The 22,887-nt window shown below is 31.8% G+C and overlaps 2 protein-coding genes across 2 annotated transcripts in view; both read left to right on the forward strand.

Moving 5' to 3' along the window:
* Positions 1-997, forward strand: part of LOC111625841 (putative bifunctional UDP-N-acetylglucosamine transferase and deubiquitinase ALG13) — a 105,364-nt gene extending 104,367 nt beyond the window's left edge. Inside the window, exon 14 of the mRNA XM_023369085.1 lies at positions 942-997. Within this exon, the coding sequence (XP_023224853.1) occupies positions 942-997 (56 nt within the window). The remainder of the gene's footprint in view (positions 1-941) is intronic.
* A 185-nt stretch (positions 998-1,182) lies between these two features.
* Positions 1,183-16,642, forward strand: LOC111625848. The gene is made up of 9 exons (XM_023369089.1): positions 1,183-1,243; positions 1,383-1,488; positions 1,558-1,633; positions 7,764-7,798; positions 7,870-7,926; positions 8,074-8,272; positions 10,763-10,803; positions 10,908-11,082; positions 15,703-16,642. The coding sequence occupies exons 6-9, from the start codon at positions 8,185-8,187 to the stop codon at positions 15,861-15,863; spliced, it is 465 nt and encodes a 154-aa protein (XP_023224857.1). The 5' UTR covers positions 1,183-1,243; positions 1,383-1,488; positions 1,558-1,633; positions 7,764-7,798; positions 7,870-7,926; positions 8,074-8,184; the 3' UTR covers positions 15,864-16,642.
* Positions 16,643-22,887: the final 6,245 nt, after the last annotated feature.

Consider the following 22,887-nt stretch of genomic DNA (forward strand, 5'->3'; position numbering starts at 1 on the left):
GATAGTAAGAAGAATCTACCAGTAGTTAGACAATAGGGTCCCGAGCTGGGTGATTAATAACGGTGAATGTACAATCCATCAGCATCAGGGTTTATACTAAGCAGTCATTAACAAATATACACAGACGTAGTTCTAGGGACCTCTCAGGAATGGATATCTCAATTATTTCTTGTCTGTCCCACCTTTTTGATCTCTGTCTTATGCATGGTCCTTTGGTCTCTCTTTTGACCTTCCTCCTTGGTGGCAAACCCAAAAGTGTTCGTTTTTCTGTCCCCGTGTCTAATGATCACTTCAGGCAGGACCCCCTCCTGTCCCTGTTGGCAAAACCACCAATCAGGACCCACGAATATTCTCACTCCTGTCAGGTGACAGGAAAGGGTTAAAAGCGGAAGGAAGAAGGGTGATAGGAAAGAAGAAAGGAGTTCTAATTCTATATACAGTAATTACATACAACAAAATGGCAGACAGCCACAATGTAAGAGCTGCATCTTGTGGAAATCTACCTGGATGTCTGGTTGCCAAATCTGGATTCACAGCCTCAGGAACAAAAACAGTATAAGACTCCTAGTATTGTGTTAGGTCTCAATTATTTTGACTAGTGTGTTTTAATTTTGTAAATTTTTTGGATATGTATGGTTATGTTGACATTTCTACTTGAAAAATTTTTTAATAATCACAAACATTTGTAATTAATGTAACATAGCAACATTAATGGCAAGAAAAATTGTATAATAAGTTTTAATTGAAACATTGGTTTTGAGATGCATTTATTCTTTTTATTGATGTTAAGGAGTTTTTCCTTATTAATTGAAAAGAAAATTAAACATTAATAGAAAAATGAAATATACTTTGCTACGAAATTCTGATTTATCAAAGATGTTTATGGATTTAGATTTCTTTAAAATTCTTATCCAATGTAATGAGTTTTTTGTATTAATTAGGAAAATTGAAGAATAAACAAAAATTATCCAGAAAAGATAATACAAAGGTTAGTTAATTGTGCTTTATTCATATGAGTATTTTCAATTATAGTTATATATATATATATATTTTTTTTCTAGAGATAGTCTCATTACTTAGATCATATCTTTTTATTTGCTATCAGGTTATCGACCTAGCAACATCCATATTTGGAACAATACATTTGTATTGAAGTGCATTGAAGAATATGAAGTATCTTGTATGGATNACAGGGAACACCAACAACTGCTTACCGACTGTCTTCTAGTAGTACTCCTGTGGGGTTGGTTTAATTACCAATTATATTTATATATTTAAATTTTTAAATTATTTCAATTATATTTAAGATTATTTATTTTTTTTTATTAGTACTTTAATATTTAGCCATAGCTTCTCTATATAACATTAAATTTATACTTCAGAAATTATTGCCTTTCTCAAGAAGAAAATTCAATATCTCCTAGAACATCGACAAAGTTTGTGAATGGAGCCACTACTATAGTACCTGGAATATCAGCATTACAATTGGTAAAATTCTGTTTTAAGCACCATTATAGTTTATATATATAAATTAATTAATTTTGTATAATTTTATAGACTTCTTTATCAGAATCATCTATAACACCATTTTGGAATGGATCACCACCAACTTATTCACAAATACAAATACCTTGTATGTATAGTATCTAAATTTATTTAATATTAAGTAAAAATAGAAATATTGCTTTTTAGAATCTTTAATTTTTTAGATTTACACAATTTTCATAAGTTCAGTATAAATATTTACAGTACTAATAAAACAATTCAAGATCGCATTCAGTTTTATTAGTATTTGATGTCTTTCTTGTATGAATGTATGTATGTACATATGTACAAACGAGTAAGACCCCAAAAAAAATTTTTACTTTTCATTTGTAAATTTTCAGTCAAATGGCAATTAAGTTTCTGAAGACAGTCTGTTCAAAAAGGATTCATCTCATATTCCAGACTACACACTTTCTTGGTGACTGATCTTTCTTTTTAGACTACTGGTTGCCAGAAGTTAAAAAGTCCTTTTAAAAACACAAAAAATATATCCAATTAAAAATTACAAGAATTTCTATAAAAGGAATTGGTGACATACAGACTTCTTTCTTGTTTCCATCCATACCTTCTTGGGGTGTTACAGCTTTTATCTACTGGAAATTTTTAATTTTTGTTTTTTTTATGTATTTATTTTTTTAAAGTTAACTTACTTACTAAACTAACCTACCATAACCTGGGACAAACCTAACCAGACAACTAAAGCTAACAAACCCTAATCTAATTTAACCTAACTGGAAACCAAACTGAGTCACTAATCTAACTTACAACTAGGACTAACTGAATTTAGATTGAAAAAGAAGACAGAAAATAAGAATTAAAATACAAAGTTGAAAGGCAGCTATATACCAATAGTTGAAACAAAGCAAGGGAAAGCCAATTGCCATCTGTGCCCCTGGAGTGAGTGCTCTCAAGAGCCCCACTAAAGGATATGAATGTGAGTAGATGATGGAACATTGTACATGTGTGAATGAATTGGTGTGGGTTGCAAGGTCAGTTGTACCCTTCAAGAATAGTAGCTCTCATTAAACTATCCCTAATATGATTGTATCAGTTGCAGCAAAAAACTAAGTGAAGTGGTGTTTGGTCCTCCTGAATACCACAATCATATTGTGAATTGTCCTCAAGGTTAAATCTATGCAAGTATTGCTTAAAGTTGCCGTGTCCCCTAAGTAGCTGAGTGAGGGTGTAACTAGAGTAAAAGTGACAAAGAATCAGTAGTTCAAGTATGTCTTGTCTCTTTAATCTGACATCAGGTTCAGTAGACTGTCATTACAGCTTTCAGGTTAGACACTTCTTTTATTGTTTTCACATATGTGCAATGCATATGTGGAAACAATAAAAGAAGTGTCTAACCTGAAAGCTGTAATGACAGTCTACCGAACTTAATGTTGGATTAAAGAGACAAGACATACTTGAACAAAAAAACAGGTATCCAAAAGTGATATTTAGAATCACAGTAGTGTCAACCTTGGGAATGAAAGTGTAGGTGAGCCTACCAGTGGTGTCGTGGTCCCAGCTGTCTTGCCAGAGAATGATTTGCTTCTTGACGTGATTGTTGATGTACGAGGTAGGAATGTTACTGAAAGTAGTAGTGACTGAAGATTTTGCAGCTTGTTTGGCAAGATGGTCAGTGGTCTCATTACTGAGAACCCCACATGACCCGGGACTCATTGGAAATCTATTTTAATGTTGTTGTCTAAGTGTCTGAGAATGTGGTGTATGAGATTGACGAGTTTTAAGCGGCTATCGGACTTTGCAATCCCGTGTAAAGCTACCTACTGTCAGAATAAATGCAATAGTGTAAGTACAGTAGAGCCTCGATTATCCGACTCAATTGGGGACTGGGGTTGGTCGGATAATTGAAAAGTCGGATAACCGAAAAGTATGAAAAAATCCATTATTAGTGTAGTATATTATTATATCCCATGTAATTAGTATATTAGTATATTGCTATTAACATACTTTGCGTAGAATTTTCATCAATGTTAAGCCTAACAAAAATTTTTTTAAATAATTGTCGCTATTGTATCATTAAAAATTAGAAAATTAAGCCTCGTTTAAATACTGGCTCCCTTTCATGGTCGAATGAGTGTTGCCAGCTAAAACACGTAAAAATAATATTAAAGTAGCCAAGACATAGCCAAATATTGTAGCGCCACATCACTAGCGGACATTTGAAATTTGCCNAAATTAAGCCTCGTTTAAATACTGGCTCCCTTTCATGGTCGAATGAGTGTTGCCAGCTAAAACACGTAAAAATAATATTAAAGTAGCCAAGACATAGCCAAATATTGTAGCGCCACATCACTAGCGGACATTTGAAATTTGCCGACTAGGGCGGTCGGTTAACCGAGGTGTCAGATAATCGAGGCTCTACTGTAGTGTCTTTTGTCCTTCCTATGCCTAATGTGAATTAAGCTCATATAAATAGCTAAAGTTTCCATCTGTGCTATTGAGCAGTGTGTACCTAGATGGAAGCAAGCATTGTGAAGCTTGCGATTTAAGTTGGAGTAAACTACAAAAGTGTCACCCACATCATCATCCATCTTGGAACCATCAGTGTAAATCCTAAACATGGTATGATCACCTGGATCTTTGAAGTAAACATCAGGGGTAAGCTGGTGGGAGGGGTGGTAATCGTAAGTTGGGGAGTATTTTTGTCAATGCTGAATTTTTTTATATCGATCAAGCTCAAACTGGGAGGAATCTTACCTACTCTAATTATTATGTCAACATCAGAGTTGCTATAGTCTCACCAGAGTAGGTGACAATATTTTCCTGCCAAATAATGCATTTAATTTCTAAATTGATAGGGGTCAATCCTGACACTAGTGGGTACGGTCCTATAAGCCTTACAAATGTGGAGAGCTGCAACCTTTGAACAGATAAGTTTTTTGCGGTTATGGATTTGGCGGCCACGTTGCCCCAGATCTGTAAGGCATAGAAAAGTGCTGGCTGAATTGCACCCTTGTAAATAAGCTTAGTAGCATTAGGGCCATGTGTTCCTAGCAATACTAATGAGAGCATTGGCCATCTTTTTAGCTTTGTCCATGGTGTGAGGTGTGAAGTTAAGTCTATCGTCAAGAATAACACCTAAATATTTAATTTCCATTGTTTGCTTTATTCTGTGAGCACCTATTTGAAGGGTAAGCTTCCTGACGAGTGGCACATTCCTACCAACTATTATGCTTTCGCATTTGTCTGTGTTAATGGGTTGCCTATGCTTAATACTCCACTGGTGAATGTTATTGAGAATGTAGTTGCATATGTCCTGTAAGCGTTCTATTCCTGTGTGAAGCTAGGATAATTGTCATCCGCATAGTCCTGTAGCGGCAGCCAGGATGTAGGCTGTCGTTTAAGTGCAGAATAGAGTTATAGGCTATGTTCCAGAGACCAGGACCAGACCTGGATCCCTGAGGACAGTGATGAATATGACTGTTAATTTGTGTTGTATAAACACCTGCACTCCTGTGGCTAAGATAGGACTAAAGAAGTTTGTAAAGATTTTGATGGCAGTAATGAGCATATAATGTGTGCAGGATAAAAGGCCACCAGGCATGATCAAGTGCGCCTCTAAAGTCAATAGTGATAATTGCGGTATGATGATTGTTTTGTTTAGCCTGGTGGATGTAGTTAACAATGGATGACATCTACTGTACTTTTGTTTTTAGAGAACCCGACTGATTCTGATGCAGGGCTCTACGCTTGCATAGATTCCATGTGATCCTATTAATCATTAGACCGTCTAACACTTTTTTCCCAGACTTGGGAGAATACAGATCAGCCTGTATTTTTTGTAAGTGTTAGTGCTAGTGGGTTTGGGAATCAATTTGACACTAACCTTTTTCCAATGAGTAGAAAAAAGGCCAGTGTTCAAGCACATTTTACAATGTACAAAAAAAAATGCAAAATATAATTTTGAACAAATGGATTAATTCAATATTCATTAATCAACTACTCAGAACTGAGTATACTTAATAAACAAAACAAATAAAATCAATTTTCAGCACAAAAAAATGCCACTATATACTTCTGAGATGTAGATTCCTTCCCCCCTTGCATGGAAGTTGATCTGCAATCTTACAACTCTTTCTCCCTCCAAGTTAAATCACTAGCAGTCCTATTGTAAATTTGATGTAGGAACGATTCATAATATATAACTACATGATTACACTCTGCTTTGTTAATCCTCATGCTGGTGTTAGCTAACTTAGATTGCTGTGTGGAAGTGAGTTGTTGATTAACTATTCATTAATCAACACATAGTTAAAAGTATGGCACCAACAATGAATTTGAATGCATTAAAAGTATGGCTTCCACCCAAGCATGGAAGCCATACTTTTAATGCATTCAAGTTTGTTGTTGGTGTTGGATGTCTCAGATCAATGCAAGTAAGCCTTTGTAACTAGGGCTTGGAATGTGACTAAGTTAAAAGGCCAAGGGTCCACTGAGTTAGCAGGTATAAAGAGGGGAATGTATGTGGGTTTTTGGTAAATTATTATGGTTATATTTCTATTTGTCATTTGAATCTTGATGTCCAAGTAATTAACTCCTGTGTGACTTTCCTGATCTAAGTCTAGTGTTAGTCTGTAGCTGCTGCTGTTAAAAACTTTTAACACTTCCCCTATATCAGGTTTAGTTCTCCATATAAGCAAAATAGCATCTACATACTGAGTGTAACTAATGATATTTGGTTTAAAGTATACTAAAGCCCATTTTGACTGTGCCCCAGTACCACAATCATGATTTAGCTTGTGGTATTTAGATTGCCACAGAATATAATAATAATTTTTTATTTTGTAACATACCTTCACAAAATTAAATAAATTTTTTTTATGCAAATGATGCATCACCATTATCAAACATCTTTTTAAATGTTTAAAAAATTGGAACAAGACGAGATTTGAATGATATAACTGTTTGTATTCATTCCTGATGAGGGCCTTTAAATAATGGCCAAAAATGTTTGAGTAGTAAAATTGTTTGCTTGCTGGAAATCGCATTTAGATGTTGGTTATTTAAAAATCCTTTAAGCATTCTTCCACAGGGAGGACAAGAAGGAACTAAACCACATTAAATGAATTGCAGTGCAGAAAGGTTACCTCTACAAAATTTATCAAGGGCTTAATTCATCAACGATAATCACTGATCAGGAACAAAGGCAAAAACCAGGAGAAAGATTTCAAAGCAGTTAACTATGTGAAACAATTTATTCCTGTCCATAGAGAAATAGCTAAGATCAGTAACTGAAAAATAGTGCATAAAAGAAATTTATTACTATATACATTACTAAGGAATTCCAAGGATTCCAAAGATCCCCAAAACATACCAGGAATGTGTTTTATTTCACTGACTGATAACTGAAATTGAATGAAATTAGAATACATAATAATCTCTACATGTGCAAAATCATGAAAAATCAATTAGAAAAGAACTTACAACAGCAGCCTTAACAGCCTATACAAATAAACAAGTGCAATTGCACCTAGAAGTGCAAATAATATATTATACGTGAGATAACACACATTTAAAATATCTTGAGAGAAGGGAGACGCACAAAGCTAATAAATAAATAAATAAAATGGCAGAGCCCTCAATTACAAAGAATTCAGTACATTGTCTGCATGGAAATTGTTGTAATTTATTATAATAATAAATTTTATTTATATGTATAAATTAGTATATAAAAGAAATAATGNATATATATATATATATTATATATTTATATATAAATATATATATTTCATTGCCTTTGGGAATAGACTTTAATTTGGGAATAAACTGTTCCATTTAATATGAATTTATTGTAAAGTTTATTCCATGCATTGTTATATATAGTTAATGTAAATCTAAAGTGATGGCTGAAAGAGATTGAAAATGTTTTTATCAAGCATTGCCTAAATTTAACATTTTACTGCTGGATTTTCTGGTTTGGTGAGTGAACTGATGATAAACACATTCAGTTGTTAGATTATTAATGTAAAGTTTTGCTGTATGTTTTCCATGTTTACAAATATATTTTCTTATTCTTTTTATGTTAGTAAATTACAAGAAAAACAATACTTAATAAGCAAAATAATAGTATGCTATGTAAAATTATTAAAATTTGTTATATAAAGAAATTGATTAGAAATTTTCCAAATATTTATCTTGAAGATTCATTACAAATAGTTATATATGTAAATATATTTTTTTAATGAAAAATATTTTTTCCTAAGCATCAGTTAAAGTAGTGCAGTATCCAGATACAAAGGTATGTATAAAAGTATTATATTAACAAAAAAATTTTTTTAATTACATTAGATTTAAACCTAATGCTTTCAGAATCAATGTGAAACAAATGACTTACCTGTAGAAGAATCAACCAACAGCAATAATCAAGTTAATTATGTTCCTACTACATACTTTCTACCTAATTCTAATCCTTCTGAAATTAATAAAAGCCACTCTGAAATTAATCAATCTAATCATTCTACAAGGCCATCTGACTGCTCGTTATCTTCTAATCAAACACAACCATTTTTGCAGTCTTCTGAGCAAGTATTAACACCTGCTTCTCCTCCAACCCATCCTCTTCATTCTTCTATTTCTGCTGTAAGTCAACCTATAACAGTTTATCCTTGTCCTGTATATTCTGGTATGCTGTTTCCATACAGTGAATCCTTTTCTGTTAATCTTAATGCCTGGAGATCACAAGATCCTACTGGTAGTGACCTTCCATTAGCAGGTAATTAAAAATATATGTGAAAGTATAGTGAATGGAATTGTTATAAATAATCCACCAATAATGTAGATGTAGATTAACCTAATTTCTTTAAAAATGTCTAAAGATTTCAACAGTAAAAAAATATTTAAAATTTATTGGGTTGCAATTTGAAAAAATTGTAGACCTATATATTCCCACTGCCCTTCCTTAATTTCGAGATTGCAGTTAGATAGATGAAAGTCGAGACCAGATATGAAAAGCTTGGGGTAGGAGGCCCCGATTATCTATAGACTTCCATTCTGGACTGGAAGTTACATTGTTTTAATTCAAAAATTTCTGAAAGGAGTTAGATTGATGACCAGCATGACACTATTACTAACAGGAAAAGTATGATGTACAGGGGCAAGAGACTACTAATTTGAAATGGAGATCATATATTTTAAATTAAATAAATTAAAAATATGATTGTCACAATGCCTGGGTGCAATTTTTAATGTCACAGTAAATATTTGCTCATTTGAAATTTAATGTATTCTTAATATTTGGCATGTGTTATTGGCTAGTCTGTTTTTTCCTAAACTTAATTCTATTATATTTGAGTGAAAGTTCTTCAGTGACTAGTTGCTGAGAAGCATTTTGAATCTTGTAATCATCTTGAGTTATGCATTGGTATCTTCTATTTTATATCGATTTTGATTTTTTTCCAAACTTCACAGTATTCAGTAAAGTTTAATATTATTTAAAGTAATAGATTAAAATTACTCTTCAAATTAAATAAGCAGAAATTCTTTAACTAGTTTGAGAATGGATAGTACAGTTTACAGCAGTGAAATTTTATCAGTTTGTTTCATGTATGAATGGGATTTCAATGACATTTTTCTGGTCAGTTTCCACCTTTTCTCTCTCGTTAGTTATGTGAAAAAAATTACATTACTGTTTTTGTTTTAATTGAACAAATGCCATTTTTAACATGCTTTTCATTATTCCGTAAAGTAGTAAAATGAAACAGCAAACTTGTAAATTTTTTGTATCTAAGAGTAATGAAAGTTAAAGTACATAAAAATATAAATACGACTTTAACACAGGTGAAACCTTACTTTTGTCTTTCTTTTCGCTATTCACATCATCAGTAGTCCTTAAACAATTCACAAAGTTAGAGACAACCTTGCTTTTGAGGCTACTGCCTCTGCCCAAAAAAAAAAAAAAAATGTAAAATCAGGTAAAGCGTCCTCTGGTGTTATTACCACTGTCACCATATCACATTAAGCAAAAAACAATAGAAATACATTATTTATATTCGTATTTATATTGTTATGTATTTATTAAATGTTGATAACACTGGCCATGTATTTCTATTGTTTTTTTACGTAGAAAGTTAAATGTTGGCTAAGAATGTTGTCAATAACTCCATTAAATACATTATTAAAACTGATCAGATTTCATTATGGCATATTTTACATCTTCCATTAATGTTATTAATGCTTTATTAATTAATTAATTGAATAACATTAATAACATGCTTTATTAATGTTGCCTTCATTTTTACATTTATATAATCTTCATTTGGCCTTTGGCATAGATTATGTTTCCCATTAGCAATAATGATTAGGCTATGATCCCCATGTAATTTATTTTAAAAAATTGTGAAATAGGAACTGGTTTTCTTTACTTAAGTTTCTTGGAAATTTCTCCAATGAATTTAAAATGGTCTGTATTTATTTGATACTGGATGTCTTCTGGGACTTGTTTATTCACATTATTACATATGCATTTTGAGTTGTCGATAAAAACTCAATGTTTCCTTCTCAGCTTTAAATAACAAAGTTGAGGAAGAGAGAGATTTTTTTTTATATATATAGCATAATGCATAGTCTGCCCTATGTTTGTTCAGCAATTATTTTGTTCCAAATGTGCATGATGTTTTCATTTAATATGTAAACTGATCAGTGTACAAGTGATGAAATGACATTTTCATCCTTTTGTCTGGATTATGTGGTATCTCTAGAGATATATATAATGATAATATATACATATTGTTTGTATGTGTTTTCCCTTATTAAACATTCCATGCAAAATTTCCAAACAAGTGTAATTGTTAATGCAGCATCTGTACCACTAGCTTGGCAACTATGATGCCATGTTGGTTGATGTGTGACTAGATAGAAGATACTTTCTGCTAATTCAATCTTATAACACAATGCATCTGAAATAATTGGTTATTTTATTCATCTGGTTTAGTAGCATATTATATATTTCTAACAAAGTAATACAAACATTGTATTTTATTCAACTTGTTGAACAGAAAATATATTACATTATCATAAAATTTTGTTTGAGGGAAAAACTACTGACATGAGAGCTTGCTACCAAATGCTAATTGCATTCCAACAATATTTTAAATTATATTATTTAAGTTAGTATTTATTCACAATTTGAAAATTATATTTCTAAAATTTAGAATGTTTGCTCAAAACTGTCACTTTATTAATAAAATTTAAATTTGTTTATTAGACCTTCCAACTGTGCGTTTCTTCTATAATCTTGGATGTGATGTAAGTATAATTTAAATAGTTTGTTTACTTTATGAATTTAATTTTTCTGGATGTTAACATAGTATTTTATTATATAAGTACTCTAAAATATTTTTATACTTTAGTATTTTCGAATGACGTCAATGATGCATGTAACAACTCCATCACCTTATCCTGCTTGGACACCATGTAATAGTAGCATTAGTTATGCTATTGGTACCCCTTGTTCTTCAATTCCTGTACCTATGTCAGAATGCTATGATCAAAGAAGGGAAGATATTACTCAAAGAAATTTTAATGGTATGTAATGTTTGATAATGTGTTAAAAGTGGAGACTGAGTCTTTGCTACAGTTAAAGTATTGGGTTGATGCAAAAGTTTCTGGAACTTTTCTCTTAAAAAGCACTTCAAGTAATTCACATTGTGTGAGAGTGATTTAAAAAATATAAATGATTGATTAAAATATATTTAATATATATATATATGTATATATGTAGGATAAAAGGGTATTGAGATTGAGAATTATAGAAATGACAATAAACTTCCAGAGTTTGTAATCGTCGTAACCGTCTTGACAGAATAATAATGCTTTCGCCTTCGTAACATCCTTTGTTTCCTTTCCACTTTCCACCTTTTGCGTCGTCACCCACCGTCGTGTTGTTTACTACTCCCCTTACTTGACTCTCCCTCGTTCTCCTCGCCTCCCCACAACCCCTCGTAAATTTTATTGTCTTAACGATTTAGGAATGTTACTTGCCTAAACCCCACATATATAACTCTTTCAGAAATAAGAATAGGGATAAAGTTCAAATTGAAGAGATTATACAGGAACATAATGATCAAATAATTCACATCATGTCTGTTTAAGTGCTTTTTAAGAGAGAATAAGATTCTGAGGACAATGAAAATACATAATTCTGGAACTTTCTAGAATATTTAAAATTGTCCTCAGACAGATAGTCTAGAAGTTCCTTGTGGAGTATGTAAATGAAGAGTGTTGAGATGCATAATCATAAGTGAAAAGATAGTGTATAGCAATATACACTATTCTAGAATGATAGATACCATAAGTAAAAACAAAACATCCAAGAAATTTTGAAATAAACATGCCTATAATAAAATGCATAAACTGTGTGAAATTTAATGAAATAAACTGGACATTAACCCCTCCCTTCCAACTTTGGATATAGGCCCACATTAGGGGCTGTCCATAAATGATGTCCACATTAGAGGGGAAGGAGGGGATTATAACAAATTGGACACTCATATGTTGCATTTAAAACATTTAGCATAATCAAATTTTGTAGCATGCTCGTAAAAGGGGAAAAAAATGGGTCTTTACCATTTTTTTCCCCTTTTACGTTAAAATTAATGTAAATGGAACACACATTATTTAAATTAGAATTTTCTACTGTATTTTTAAATATTCATTCACCTGAAGATGATGAACATAAGTTTGTTGAAAGTGCTAGTGAAAATATAAAACTGTTAATATCGCACTCAGTGTGTTTGTTTATTTTATTTTTTTTTTTGCGAGAGGTTAAAGCTGTATTGTATTTGTCTATAAGAGCATGTTAGTCTTACTGGCTGACTAATAGCTGCACCTGGAATTTTATCAGGTCATCTTTGAGTACCCACTGGATCCTGAGTCTTGTCAAAACTTTAAGTAGACTGATAGCTAGATCTTAATCTGCTCTGTTAGCCAAAGTTGATTAATCATTAGGTGACCTGTAGACATTTGTGGCTTGGTTGAGCCTCATCTCTCTCCTCTTTTTTTGTTGTTGTTTTTTTTTTCTTCCACCATTTTTGTCATAAACTTAACTTCCGGCCTTTGTTCTGTTGACCTCATCGTAATTGGTTGACCCAATGGTCCAATGGGTCACTAGAAAAAGTGGGGTGACACCGGATTGGTCAAAGGGGACTGGCACAAGAGGAAAGGGGGAAAATCATCATTCTTAGAGAAGAACTGGGAAAGAGAAGATCTAGATGTCAGTGAGTACTGAAAGAAGACCCCCTCTGGAATAATGGACTCTGTTTTTTGCCAGCCAGCCCCCAACCCCCGTTTGACCCTTTTCTTTATCTATCAAAAATCAATTCTTCTAATCCTTATCAACCCCATTTTGAGTTAACTAAATTTACAAAATAAAGAGACCTAAGTTATAGTTAAGATAGATGTAAATTAGAATAAGTTTTGTTTTGTTGGCACATGGGAATCAACCAGTTGTATTGTTATAGTTGGTCCCAAGGATCTTTATAATAATCCTAGTTTATAAGTGTGTATAATTGTTTCTTCAGAAACTATCAGTATTAACTGTAAATAATAAACTTTTAATTTTATCAATGCTGAGCAATTCTTCGGATTCTGTCATTTGCTCTCGGCTACACCTTCATTAAATGTTGCTTGTTTCTATCATGTTAATGCTTTCAGATGTTGTAAAGTTGTGATCTAGACCAGTGTTTCTCAAACTATGGGTTATGTTAAAATTTTAATTGATCATGAAATGATATCTTCCACAGAAATACTTTTACATCTAAACATGAAATCGTCCAAAATCAGCCTTATTCATTCAAAACTAAATCAGCCGATGGAAAAGTTGTTTGACTGGTTTTGCTATACAGATTCCCCTTGTAGCCTGAGGTGTAGAAACAATTTTGTCATTAGCTACATAGTAGGAAAAAGTTTTCAGAGCTTAGAGTTAATACTTATTACTGAAATATTGCAAAGAACTACAGATTCATTCTTTAAGTATTAAAAATTTTTCACTACTTTATTACTAAATGACAATACTAATTTTAAGAAAAAAGTATTCATTATTTAATAATTAATTATAATAATATAAATAAACTGCGAGTAAACAGCATGTCTGAGAACCTTGCAGGATGCCAGATAGATTTTATAAAATGTAAAGCAGAATTCCTCAAAATGTAGCCCAATAATTTTTTTGAGTGGTCCAAAAAGTAGTAAGTTATCCAAATCTAGTAACCTAGAGCTCTACAAATATCTTAATCTACTACTTGTAGCCCAATCTTGCAATCCCAAAAACTAGCTGTATTTTATGAGTTAAGAGAAAAAGGGAAGTCCATGTGACATCCAAAAATGTGTTAAGCCCCAATGGACCTAAGTCTATTGGGCGAAGTGGTCGGGTAAAGGCACATTAATCAAGGACTTTACAATTTTGTACATTTTTAACAATAAGGTTTAATTATGAGTACATAAAATACAAAGTTAATATATTCTAAATGACATGAGAAGGAACGTAATTACAATTCTGGGTTTTAGAGACAAAGGATCGAAGAAATTACTTAAATATCAAGATACAGCAATTCACATACCGACAATAATATTCTTCGGACGTTCCTTGAAATTTCCTTTATAAATCTGACGTGGTATTTCTCATACCATAGATGTGTTCTCCTCGATGGGTCCGGATTCTATTCACTATTCAATTGAATGTCCGCATGTGTAGTTTTCCTTCTCCTTTGTTCTTTCACCACAGTCTATTTTTGTCGCACAACTGGTTGGGACCAAAGGAAGAACCAAAAAGTACCTGGTGGACGGGAGTCCAACATTTATAATCCCCGCCATTGCGCGTGACGTCATGTCCGTTGCTAACCAATCTAAAAAAACCCGATACAAATATATACATACACATAAATAACTATATAATAGTGCTTAGGCACTACAAATGTATTACTGTAAAAGCAAAGCCACATTGACCAGATTACAGTTGTTGTTGGTCCATTGTTCTTTTATAGTTTGGAGGCACTTTGATCTAAACAAACGAGTTGTCTGAACTGTGATATGTCAGTTAATTTTCACTTTAAATTTTAAAGTAGCAGTCTTTCAAACTAACCAAAATTTCTTAACATGTAAATCACTATCTGCTGCCCAGACAAAAGTACAGTATGAACTAATAAGACTTCAAACTTTCCAAATTCAAACTAACAAGGATTTTTCTGTATAACAGTTTTTTGTATATTACATGATCGATGATTATAAGATCAGACATTCTCATTAGGGAGGATAAGTAGAGGAGTAGACTTGTGTCTGATCTCTGAAAAATTTCTCTGCTTACTTATATTGTTTCAATTACTTATGTGACCGAAGGATCGGCACCTCCTCAATGCCTTGTCAGGATGACACCACCCTGTCTCGGTTGACAGGGAAATCTAACTAGTTCATGCGAGCGGTTGCATAATGGAGCGATCAGATTCTGGATGGAGGGAGTGAGAGATAGCACATTGGAAGTGATTCTTTCAGAGACTAGATTAACATAACAATTGTTTAATGGGTAATGCTAGGAAATACATATTTTACAATAGATTCGATAATAAGAGTTAAATGACCGTTCTTGAGAGAGAGAGAGAGCTTACAATAGTTTGCGTGGCAATAAATACCTGGAGTTTGGTTGATTCTTGGATTGCTGATAATTGATAATCAAGTTCTTGACTTAATCCAAAGTTTTGGCGACGACGTTTATTCAAGTTCCTTTGGGCACTTAATAAATCCTGTTGTTGCAATTAATCCCAATAGGAGGCACTTAATAGGTTCTGTTGCAATTAATCCAAATAGGAGGCACAAAAAAAAGTTCGGTTGCGATCTGATGACTTCTATCTAGAGGAATGGCGGCGACTGTGTCAAAAATCTGTTTGTAGCTATATTCATTTGGCAACTTTGCAATAATAGGTTGGAAGGTTATTTGAAAGTGTCTTTTCTGACTGAGAACTTGCTGAGTGATTAACTCCCGGGTGTGAAATTTGATACTTATTTGATAAAATAGTATTGTTAACGATTTAGGTCAGGCTGTAGGTTAATAAACACCGCTAAGTCTCACACTTATATAATATTTTTGAAATTTAAATTATTTAAGCTTATTATTTAAATTTGTAGTGATTAAATATTTATATTAAATCTTTTCAGGATCTGTGAATACACAGATGATTCCCCCTCAGCCTGTCATTGTTGGCAGTCCACCTTCTGTGTCGGCTCATGCCATTTTTTATTCGTCATCTTTACCAACAGTCAGTACACCACAAACTGTAATCTCATCACCTTCATATGTTGCTAGTTCATTACCATAAATTATTGAAGATTTGTGCTTTGTTTTAAATGTTGTGTATTATTTATGTAGTTTGAGATCAATGAATGTTAAAAAAATCGAAGACACTGCTGTCCTTCAAAATGATGTGTGTTAAAATCTTTTCATACAGAGATTTTACAACTTTATAGTAGAAAATATTTTATATTTCTTACATGCATCATATACTAACAGTATTCATTTGTCCAATTTTTTTATCAACATTAATAACAATATAGTATTTTAAGTTTTCTAACAAATTTGAATTTCAGTATTACTAAATTCTAATATAAAATATCTTTTTCTAATATTTAGTATTTAAATATTTATTTAGATATTTTTGGATTTGTTAATTTCATATTTTCATTTATGAAAATTGGCATCTAAAATATTTTGACTATCACAAAGGAATTGTGATGTAATGTTTTATTAAAATTGTAACTACTGTAATATCTTAAATATTAAGAGACATTAATAAAGCCAATTATTTTGTATTTAGTTTGTATTTTCAATTTATCTATATAATAATAAAAAAGTACTATGTAATAATCAAAGTTAATCTATTTACTTTGAATATTTAATGTCGTCATACATATGTACAATGCTCTTTAATGTGAATTAAATCTCTAACTATAAAGCAGCCATCTTAACTGTAGCAATGGCATTTGTTATTGACTCTTATACAATTTTTATTCATAAACAATTTTAGTTACTGTTAATGTGTTTTTAACCAATTCAATAGTGCAATTATTGTCTTTTTGATAAATATTGTAATCCCACATTGAAGAATAAAATACAGTATGTAATTTGATTTTTCGGCAGATGAATCAACAATGCCATCCACATAGTAAATGATACTGCAATATTTCAAATATATTAAATAGCAAAATTTTCCTTAGTTGAAATTGCTTTTTAGTATGATTATACAATGTTTAAATCAATTAAAAATTTAAATTTAAAAACAAACAAGATTTCAGTGTGTTGTCAGCCAAACCCTGTATATATTGTAAATTAATTATTAATTTTAATTTACATATTTATGGAAACATAATTAAACAAATCCCTGAACAAAATTTCATTTGAAATGACTTTCTAATATAAAGAAACAATATTATGTGATTTATTTTTACCCGACTGTTTCTTTTGAAATATGATTATAACAGAAAATAACTATAAAACTACTTTTCTCTGATACATTGGTGTGTATAAATAAGGAAAGCAACTGCTTTCCTAAACCTTTTTAATTAATAGAGCTTCTATGGGAATATCTTACTGTTTCTCATAAATAAATAAGGAAGTTGCTTACATAAGTTAGGGAAAACTTTAAAAGCAGTTCTTCAACCATTCCCTGTTAGTTTGGAATTTGGTAAGTGATTACTATATATAAACATTTTAATTGTCTTCACAATGACATTTGAATGACACAGGTGGTGAGTCATTGGTAAGATAAAAACTGATCAATCAAGCAATTACCAGTTATGTTTGAGTCAAGAGACAGGAATACATTGGATTGATGTCCAAAGGCCAACTATTGTTTGTAATTAGAATTACCCAGTGGTCATCATCATTGTTATAAAGTGCAATAGATGTATAATTTGCCAATTCTCCTTAAATTTGCTTTGGCAATAGGAAGATTAATATGAATTATAATCAGAAGCAGTCCTCATGGAGGACTACAGATCATGGGTTTTCTAGGTATATAGTTACCTATGGCCATAAAAGAATTCAACTAGAATGGAGTAAACTGTTGGAATCAATGATTGAAATTATTGTTAAATGCTATATGACATTGTTACTTACTGTGTTCTAATGTTTTGTAAATATTTTTCCATTACGTAATAAAAGGTTGGTGCTGTTGACCCCTTGGGGGGGTCTTTGGTGATGGTGACCTCGTTTCACTCTCCCCCTTTTCAGTGCTGACCTTCCATGAGTCAAGACAGTGTATTCTTTGTTTCTTTGTTACATAACCAGTTACATGAGTCCAACCAGTTTTACTAATCTCCAATAAGCAACATCAAGTCTAACATAAACAACAGTAACTTATCTGAAATTTGTATTATACATGATTCCAGCAGCTATATGACATTGTGATATATAAAGTGCAAATATTTTTGACCTTAGTAGCCAGCTTCAGGCTTCTTTTAGCGATTTGTCTAAAGTTGAATATTCTAAATGTTCTGAAATTTTCTTCAGATTTTTTTTTTTGTTCAATGTCACCAATTTAAAACTTGCATTGAAATTTGAATATTTTAACTGCTCTGGAATTTTCCAGCAGCTAAACTACATTGTGTGAGGTAGCTGCTGGAAACACCTGTGAAGTTAAAGTAAGTTACTGTTGTATTAATTCCAGCTTTATATAAAGTTTTCGATTGATAAAGTAGGCAACATCACATTTGGATATCTGAGCAATACTCTTCACAAATGCATTAAGATTATCACTAATAAATAATAAACAACATTAATACATTTAGAAAAGTTGGCACTGACATTCTCATCAGTATAATGGAAAAGGTGATTTAAGTTGATGGGAACATGACATAGACAATTGTCATGGTTAATGTTCATACCACACTGTTGCCAATAGAAAAACTAAGTTGTACACTTAGTTTTTCTATTGGCAAGGTGAGATCCTAAAACTCCTTATATTGTTTTTCATGTGCTGCTGTTCCAGATTTTGTTTTAATTTGTCTATAAAGAAAAGAATATCAAATTGAATGACAATACAAATCTTTAAATCTAATCTCCACAAATTTATAATTTTTTTTTTTTAATAATAATAATAATGCTAACAGTTCAAAAACATAGTTGCAAGCTTCTTGCCTCCAATGAAATTACTTAATTATCTCATACTACTAATTGGTGAAGATATACAAGGCTTATCAAACTGTATTGGCTTGTTAGAAAATCGATCATATCAATAAAGACAAATGTATCCACGAATAAAATTAGTCTTCAATATACCTTTTTCAGCCATTATTACATAAATATCCACAACATTGCAAAAACATATTTAACATTCAACTTTAATTCATGTTCTTCCATGTTTTGAAACCATGTCGTATCTTTATATTTGTTTTATAAATGCAATGTATCATAATAACAATCACTTGGCACTATTCATTCTTTTATTTCAATTTTCATTATTATGCTACATTGCATTTATAAAGCAAATTCAACTTTAACTTAATACATAAAATAATGCATGTTTGTTTTTACTTTTGTAATTTTTTTTTAACTTAATTACTAGTTTACATGGTCATACATGGATATACTGTAAGAACAGTTAGCAATCTGGTTAAAAATTCAATGAATTTGTATATTCTGTGAAAATTTGTTTTCTCTGGATTGTGAAGACTTTAGTGGCATGGCTAAAATCCATATGCAGCACATCTCGATGATAGGCGGAATTGGTCTGGATTGTGTCCTACCTTGTCCATGATGTCCACGTTGACCTCGACCACATGTTCTGCATACTTTTTCGTTGGCAAAGATTAACTGAGAAACTGATCCAAGCAAATAATTTACTTCATTTGAATCGGGTACGCGATATTTACAATAGTGTCTAGATCAGGGGTGTCCAACCTTTTTGTTTCTCTGGGCCGCATTGGAAGAAGTCAAGGAGTTTTGGGTCACGAGTATATATAATATATACTTGTGGCCCAATATACAAGTATATTTAAAAACTAACATGTCTAGATTATAATAATAAGTATTAAAACTTTATCAAGAAAAAAGGATATTTTAAAAAATTACTTCTACAGAGACTTTCAATTTTTACTTAGAAATAGATAAATCCATTTATTATAAAAGAGAGTAAAGAAAATTCATTTGAAAAACACACATATTTGTTTTATTTGGGTCTATAATTAATAAAAAGCGACGAAACACCATTTTAAAGTGCATTTTTATTCAATTAATGTAATTATAAATAATATTAGCCGAAAAAGTAGCCAAAGCGCCAAATGATATTTTTTACGTCAAGCAAAAAAGTAGCCACATTTGGCCCAATGTAGCCAAATCTTGCAACGTTGGAAGAAATACTAAATAAAGCTGGAGTTGTGAATCAAAGGATTATAGACCCAAGTGCGGGGAAAAAGAGGCAAAGGACAAAAGATAAAGAAGTGAAAAAGGTTGAAAAATTACGGGTCTATATTTGTTTAACAGAAGATCTATTTAACGTTTCTCACTGCTACATCTTTTGTCCTTTCTCATCTTTCCCTCCCTTTCCCAAATTTGCTATAATCCTTTGAGTCACAACTCCAGCTTTATTTAGTAATCCTTCCGCATTCACACATTTCCAAATATTTGAAAATATTTTCTTTCCACTCAAAAATAAAATATGAATAAAGGTTTACGGCTTTGTGAAACTTTTTTTTTGAGTTTATGCCGTTGAAATAAATAAATAATAAAAAATTTAAACATTTGTCGTTTTTGTTTACACGTTTATTGGGCCGCACTGGAACTTGCCTTGGGCCGCATGCGGCCCGCGGGCCACGGGTTGGACACCCCTGGTCTAGATATAATACAAATCCAAGATCGTCACTGCTGTTAACTCCAAAAGGTTTACTAACATAAAGTGAAAAGCTGTCTCTCCTCCTCAGAGTACAGGAGCAAAGTGAGGTCAGAGTGCAAAGGTCACGCAGTGGTGCTCTCTGCTGTAAAGACTATTTTTTTAGATATGCATTGCACCTGGAACTAAACTATTTAGGAGGAATTTGTTTCAGTTTTTAAGAGATCAGTTTGAGGGAATTTCAGTTTCATGACAAAAGGATGGTAACTCTAAAAAGTGATTTAAGTCATTAAGTGAGGAGTGACTGTAATTGAAGGAAATTTTACTTGTACAAAACAGTAATTAATAAAAAACTTCACTTGAACAATTTCTATATATAACTAAAAATTTTTATAAGTTACTAGTATTTAATTTCTAATAATCTAAAACATTTTATTCTTAGAATATAGCTTTTTCATAGCTCCTTTTAATGTACTATTTTGTTTTTATATCAGTAAAAATGTATGTAGGTCTGCATTGGGGATATAAAATTTACATTAATAAGTTACTAAAATTTAGTTTTTACATATATTAATTCAAGTTAGTCATTTTCTAGCAAGACAATATATTTACAGCCCTGCTGTAAAAAACGATAAAGGTGCACTATTTTCTGAATGTATTGCTCCACTACATCTCATGTACTATGTAGGGATGTCATCAATGTCCCTTGCACCACTACTAGTGGTAATCAAATGTAATACAAAATGGATCCCTGACAATGGCATAACTAGAGTTTGTGCCATCCAGATTGGTCCTAGTTTGCCAATTCCATGAGAAAAACACTTTCACACACATCAAACATACTTTCAACAATAAGTGAAAAAACATAGTGAGAGAACTGAAAAAAATTAGGAAACCATGTTTATAAAATGTTAATTTTTTTCACTTAAAATAAAGTTGTTTTTTTTTCCTTTTCTATTAGTAAACTTTTCAATGACATCATTAGTCTATTTCATCTGTCAATTATTGTTCTACAAGCAGTGTAGCCCAATTTCTCAACCTCAAGATGGTCATACTAGATTATAGGTAATTCTTTATCAGTTTTAGTTTAGAAAAACTACTCTCACAGCTAGTGACAATAACAACAATTGAGAAAAATCCACAGTAGAATTACAATATTAGGAACAGTTTCCAAAATTATATTTTTGAATAAGCTGCAAGAGTTCAAGGGAGCTTCCTTTCATGTTTGTTCTGTCTTGCATAGGAATAACACTGAAGTTTTTCCCCCCCCCCTCAATGATGGTTGGTTGGTGTTTTTTGGTGTAAGAGCCACATAGGCCAAGTTGTGCCATGTCAAATGGTCAATTTATGTAACACACACACACACACACACACACACACACACACACACACATATATATATATATATATATATATATATAAATAATATAAAATAACAAAAAACAATAACAAGTATATACAACAATAAAAATAAACAATATATATGAAAGTAAAAGGTAAATAAATACTTAAATCTCAACAAAGAACGCTTCTAATGTCATTGTGATCTAGTTAATTCAAATTTATAATCAAAAAGATTCAACAGGATAAGGAAAGCCTACGTCTCAGTGAGTTTTCATAAAGCCATTGAAATTTCAGTTATTTCATGGATCACACTGTCCAACAAATAAAAACATTCTTCTCAACTCAGTTTCCCATTGCAATTTGGCACCTCATGATCCTTCATCAACCATTTGTATCTTCTATTTCAATTAGGGTTTCTTTCCCGGGATTCTCGCCGTTTATTCCCTACGAGAAAGATCCCGGGAAATTTTATTTTCCCGGGAAATCTCGCATTTCACTAATAATTTATCATGTCAGGTTTTCTTTCTATTATTTATTATACAAAAAGTTGCATCTTGAAGACTCACCTAAGAGAGAAATTTTGAGGTTTCTTGCTGCATATTACTACCTATGTTTTACAAGTCTCTAATTGTTAGTTCATGTAATATCTATGTATTGTGTTTGCGCATTGAACAGCGGAGACTTGCTGAAAGTAAATATCACTCATCGCACTTTAGTTTATTTTTTATTTCATCTTTAGAGGTAAAATAGTATTTTTTTTCATAATCATTAAAACTCCCAATGAAACGCTTTATTTTACTTTCATCTTATAATGTAGGAGAACATAAGTTAATTGAGCCTAACATGTCCGTATGGGTGAGATTGGCCCTACACTTTTAGTTACTAACTAGAAAATAAATTAAATTATTCAAATTTATGATATTCCTGTATGATCTTTTTTGTTCATATAAAATTCTATTTTACTATCTCATTCCGGAATTTCCCGGGATCACGGGAAAAGAAATTATTTTTCCCGTAATCCCGCTGGAGGCAAATTTCCCGGGAAATGAGAAACCCTAATTTCAATGCTGATGTTCCACAAGTATCACAAATTCCTTTGGCTTAGGTTACTGCATTATTCATTTCTTGTTCCCATTTTCATCTAGAAATGCTTCTAAAGATCTGCATTTAATCC

The sequence above is a fragment of the Centruroides sculpturatus genome, unplaced genomic scaffold (genome assembly GCF_000671375.1).
Source record: "Centruroides sculpturatus isolate CEXI.00-Female unplaced genomic scaffold, Cexi_2.0 scaffold267, whole genome shotgun sequence".
Classification (NCBI taxonomy): Eukaryota; Metazoa; Arthropoda; class Arachnida; order Scorpiones; family Buthidae; genus Centruroides; species Centruroides sculpturatus.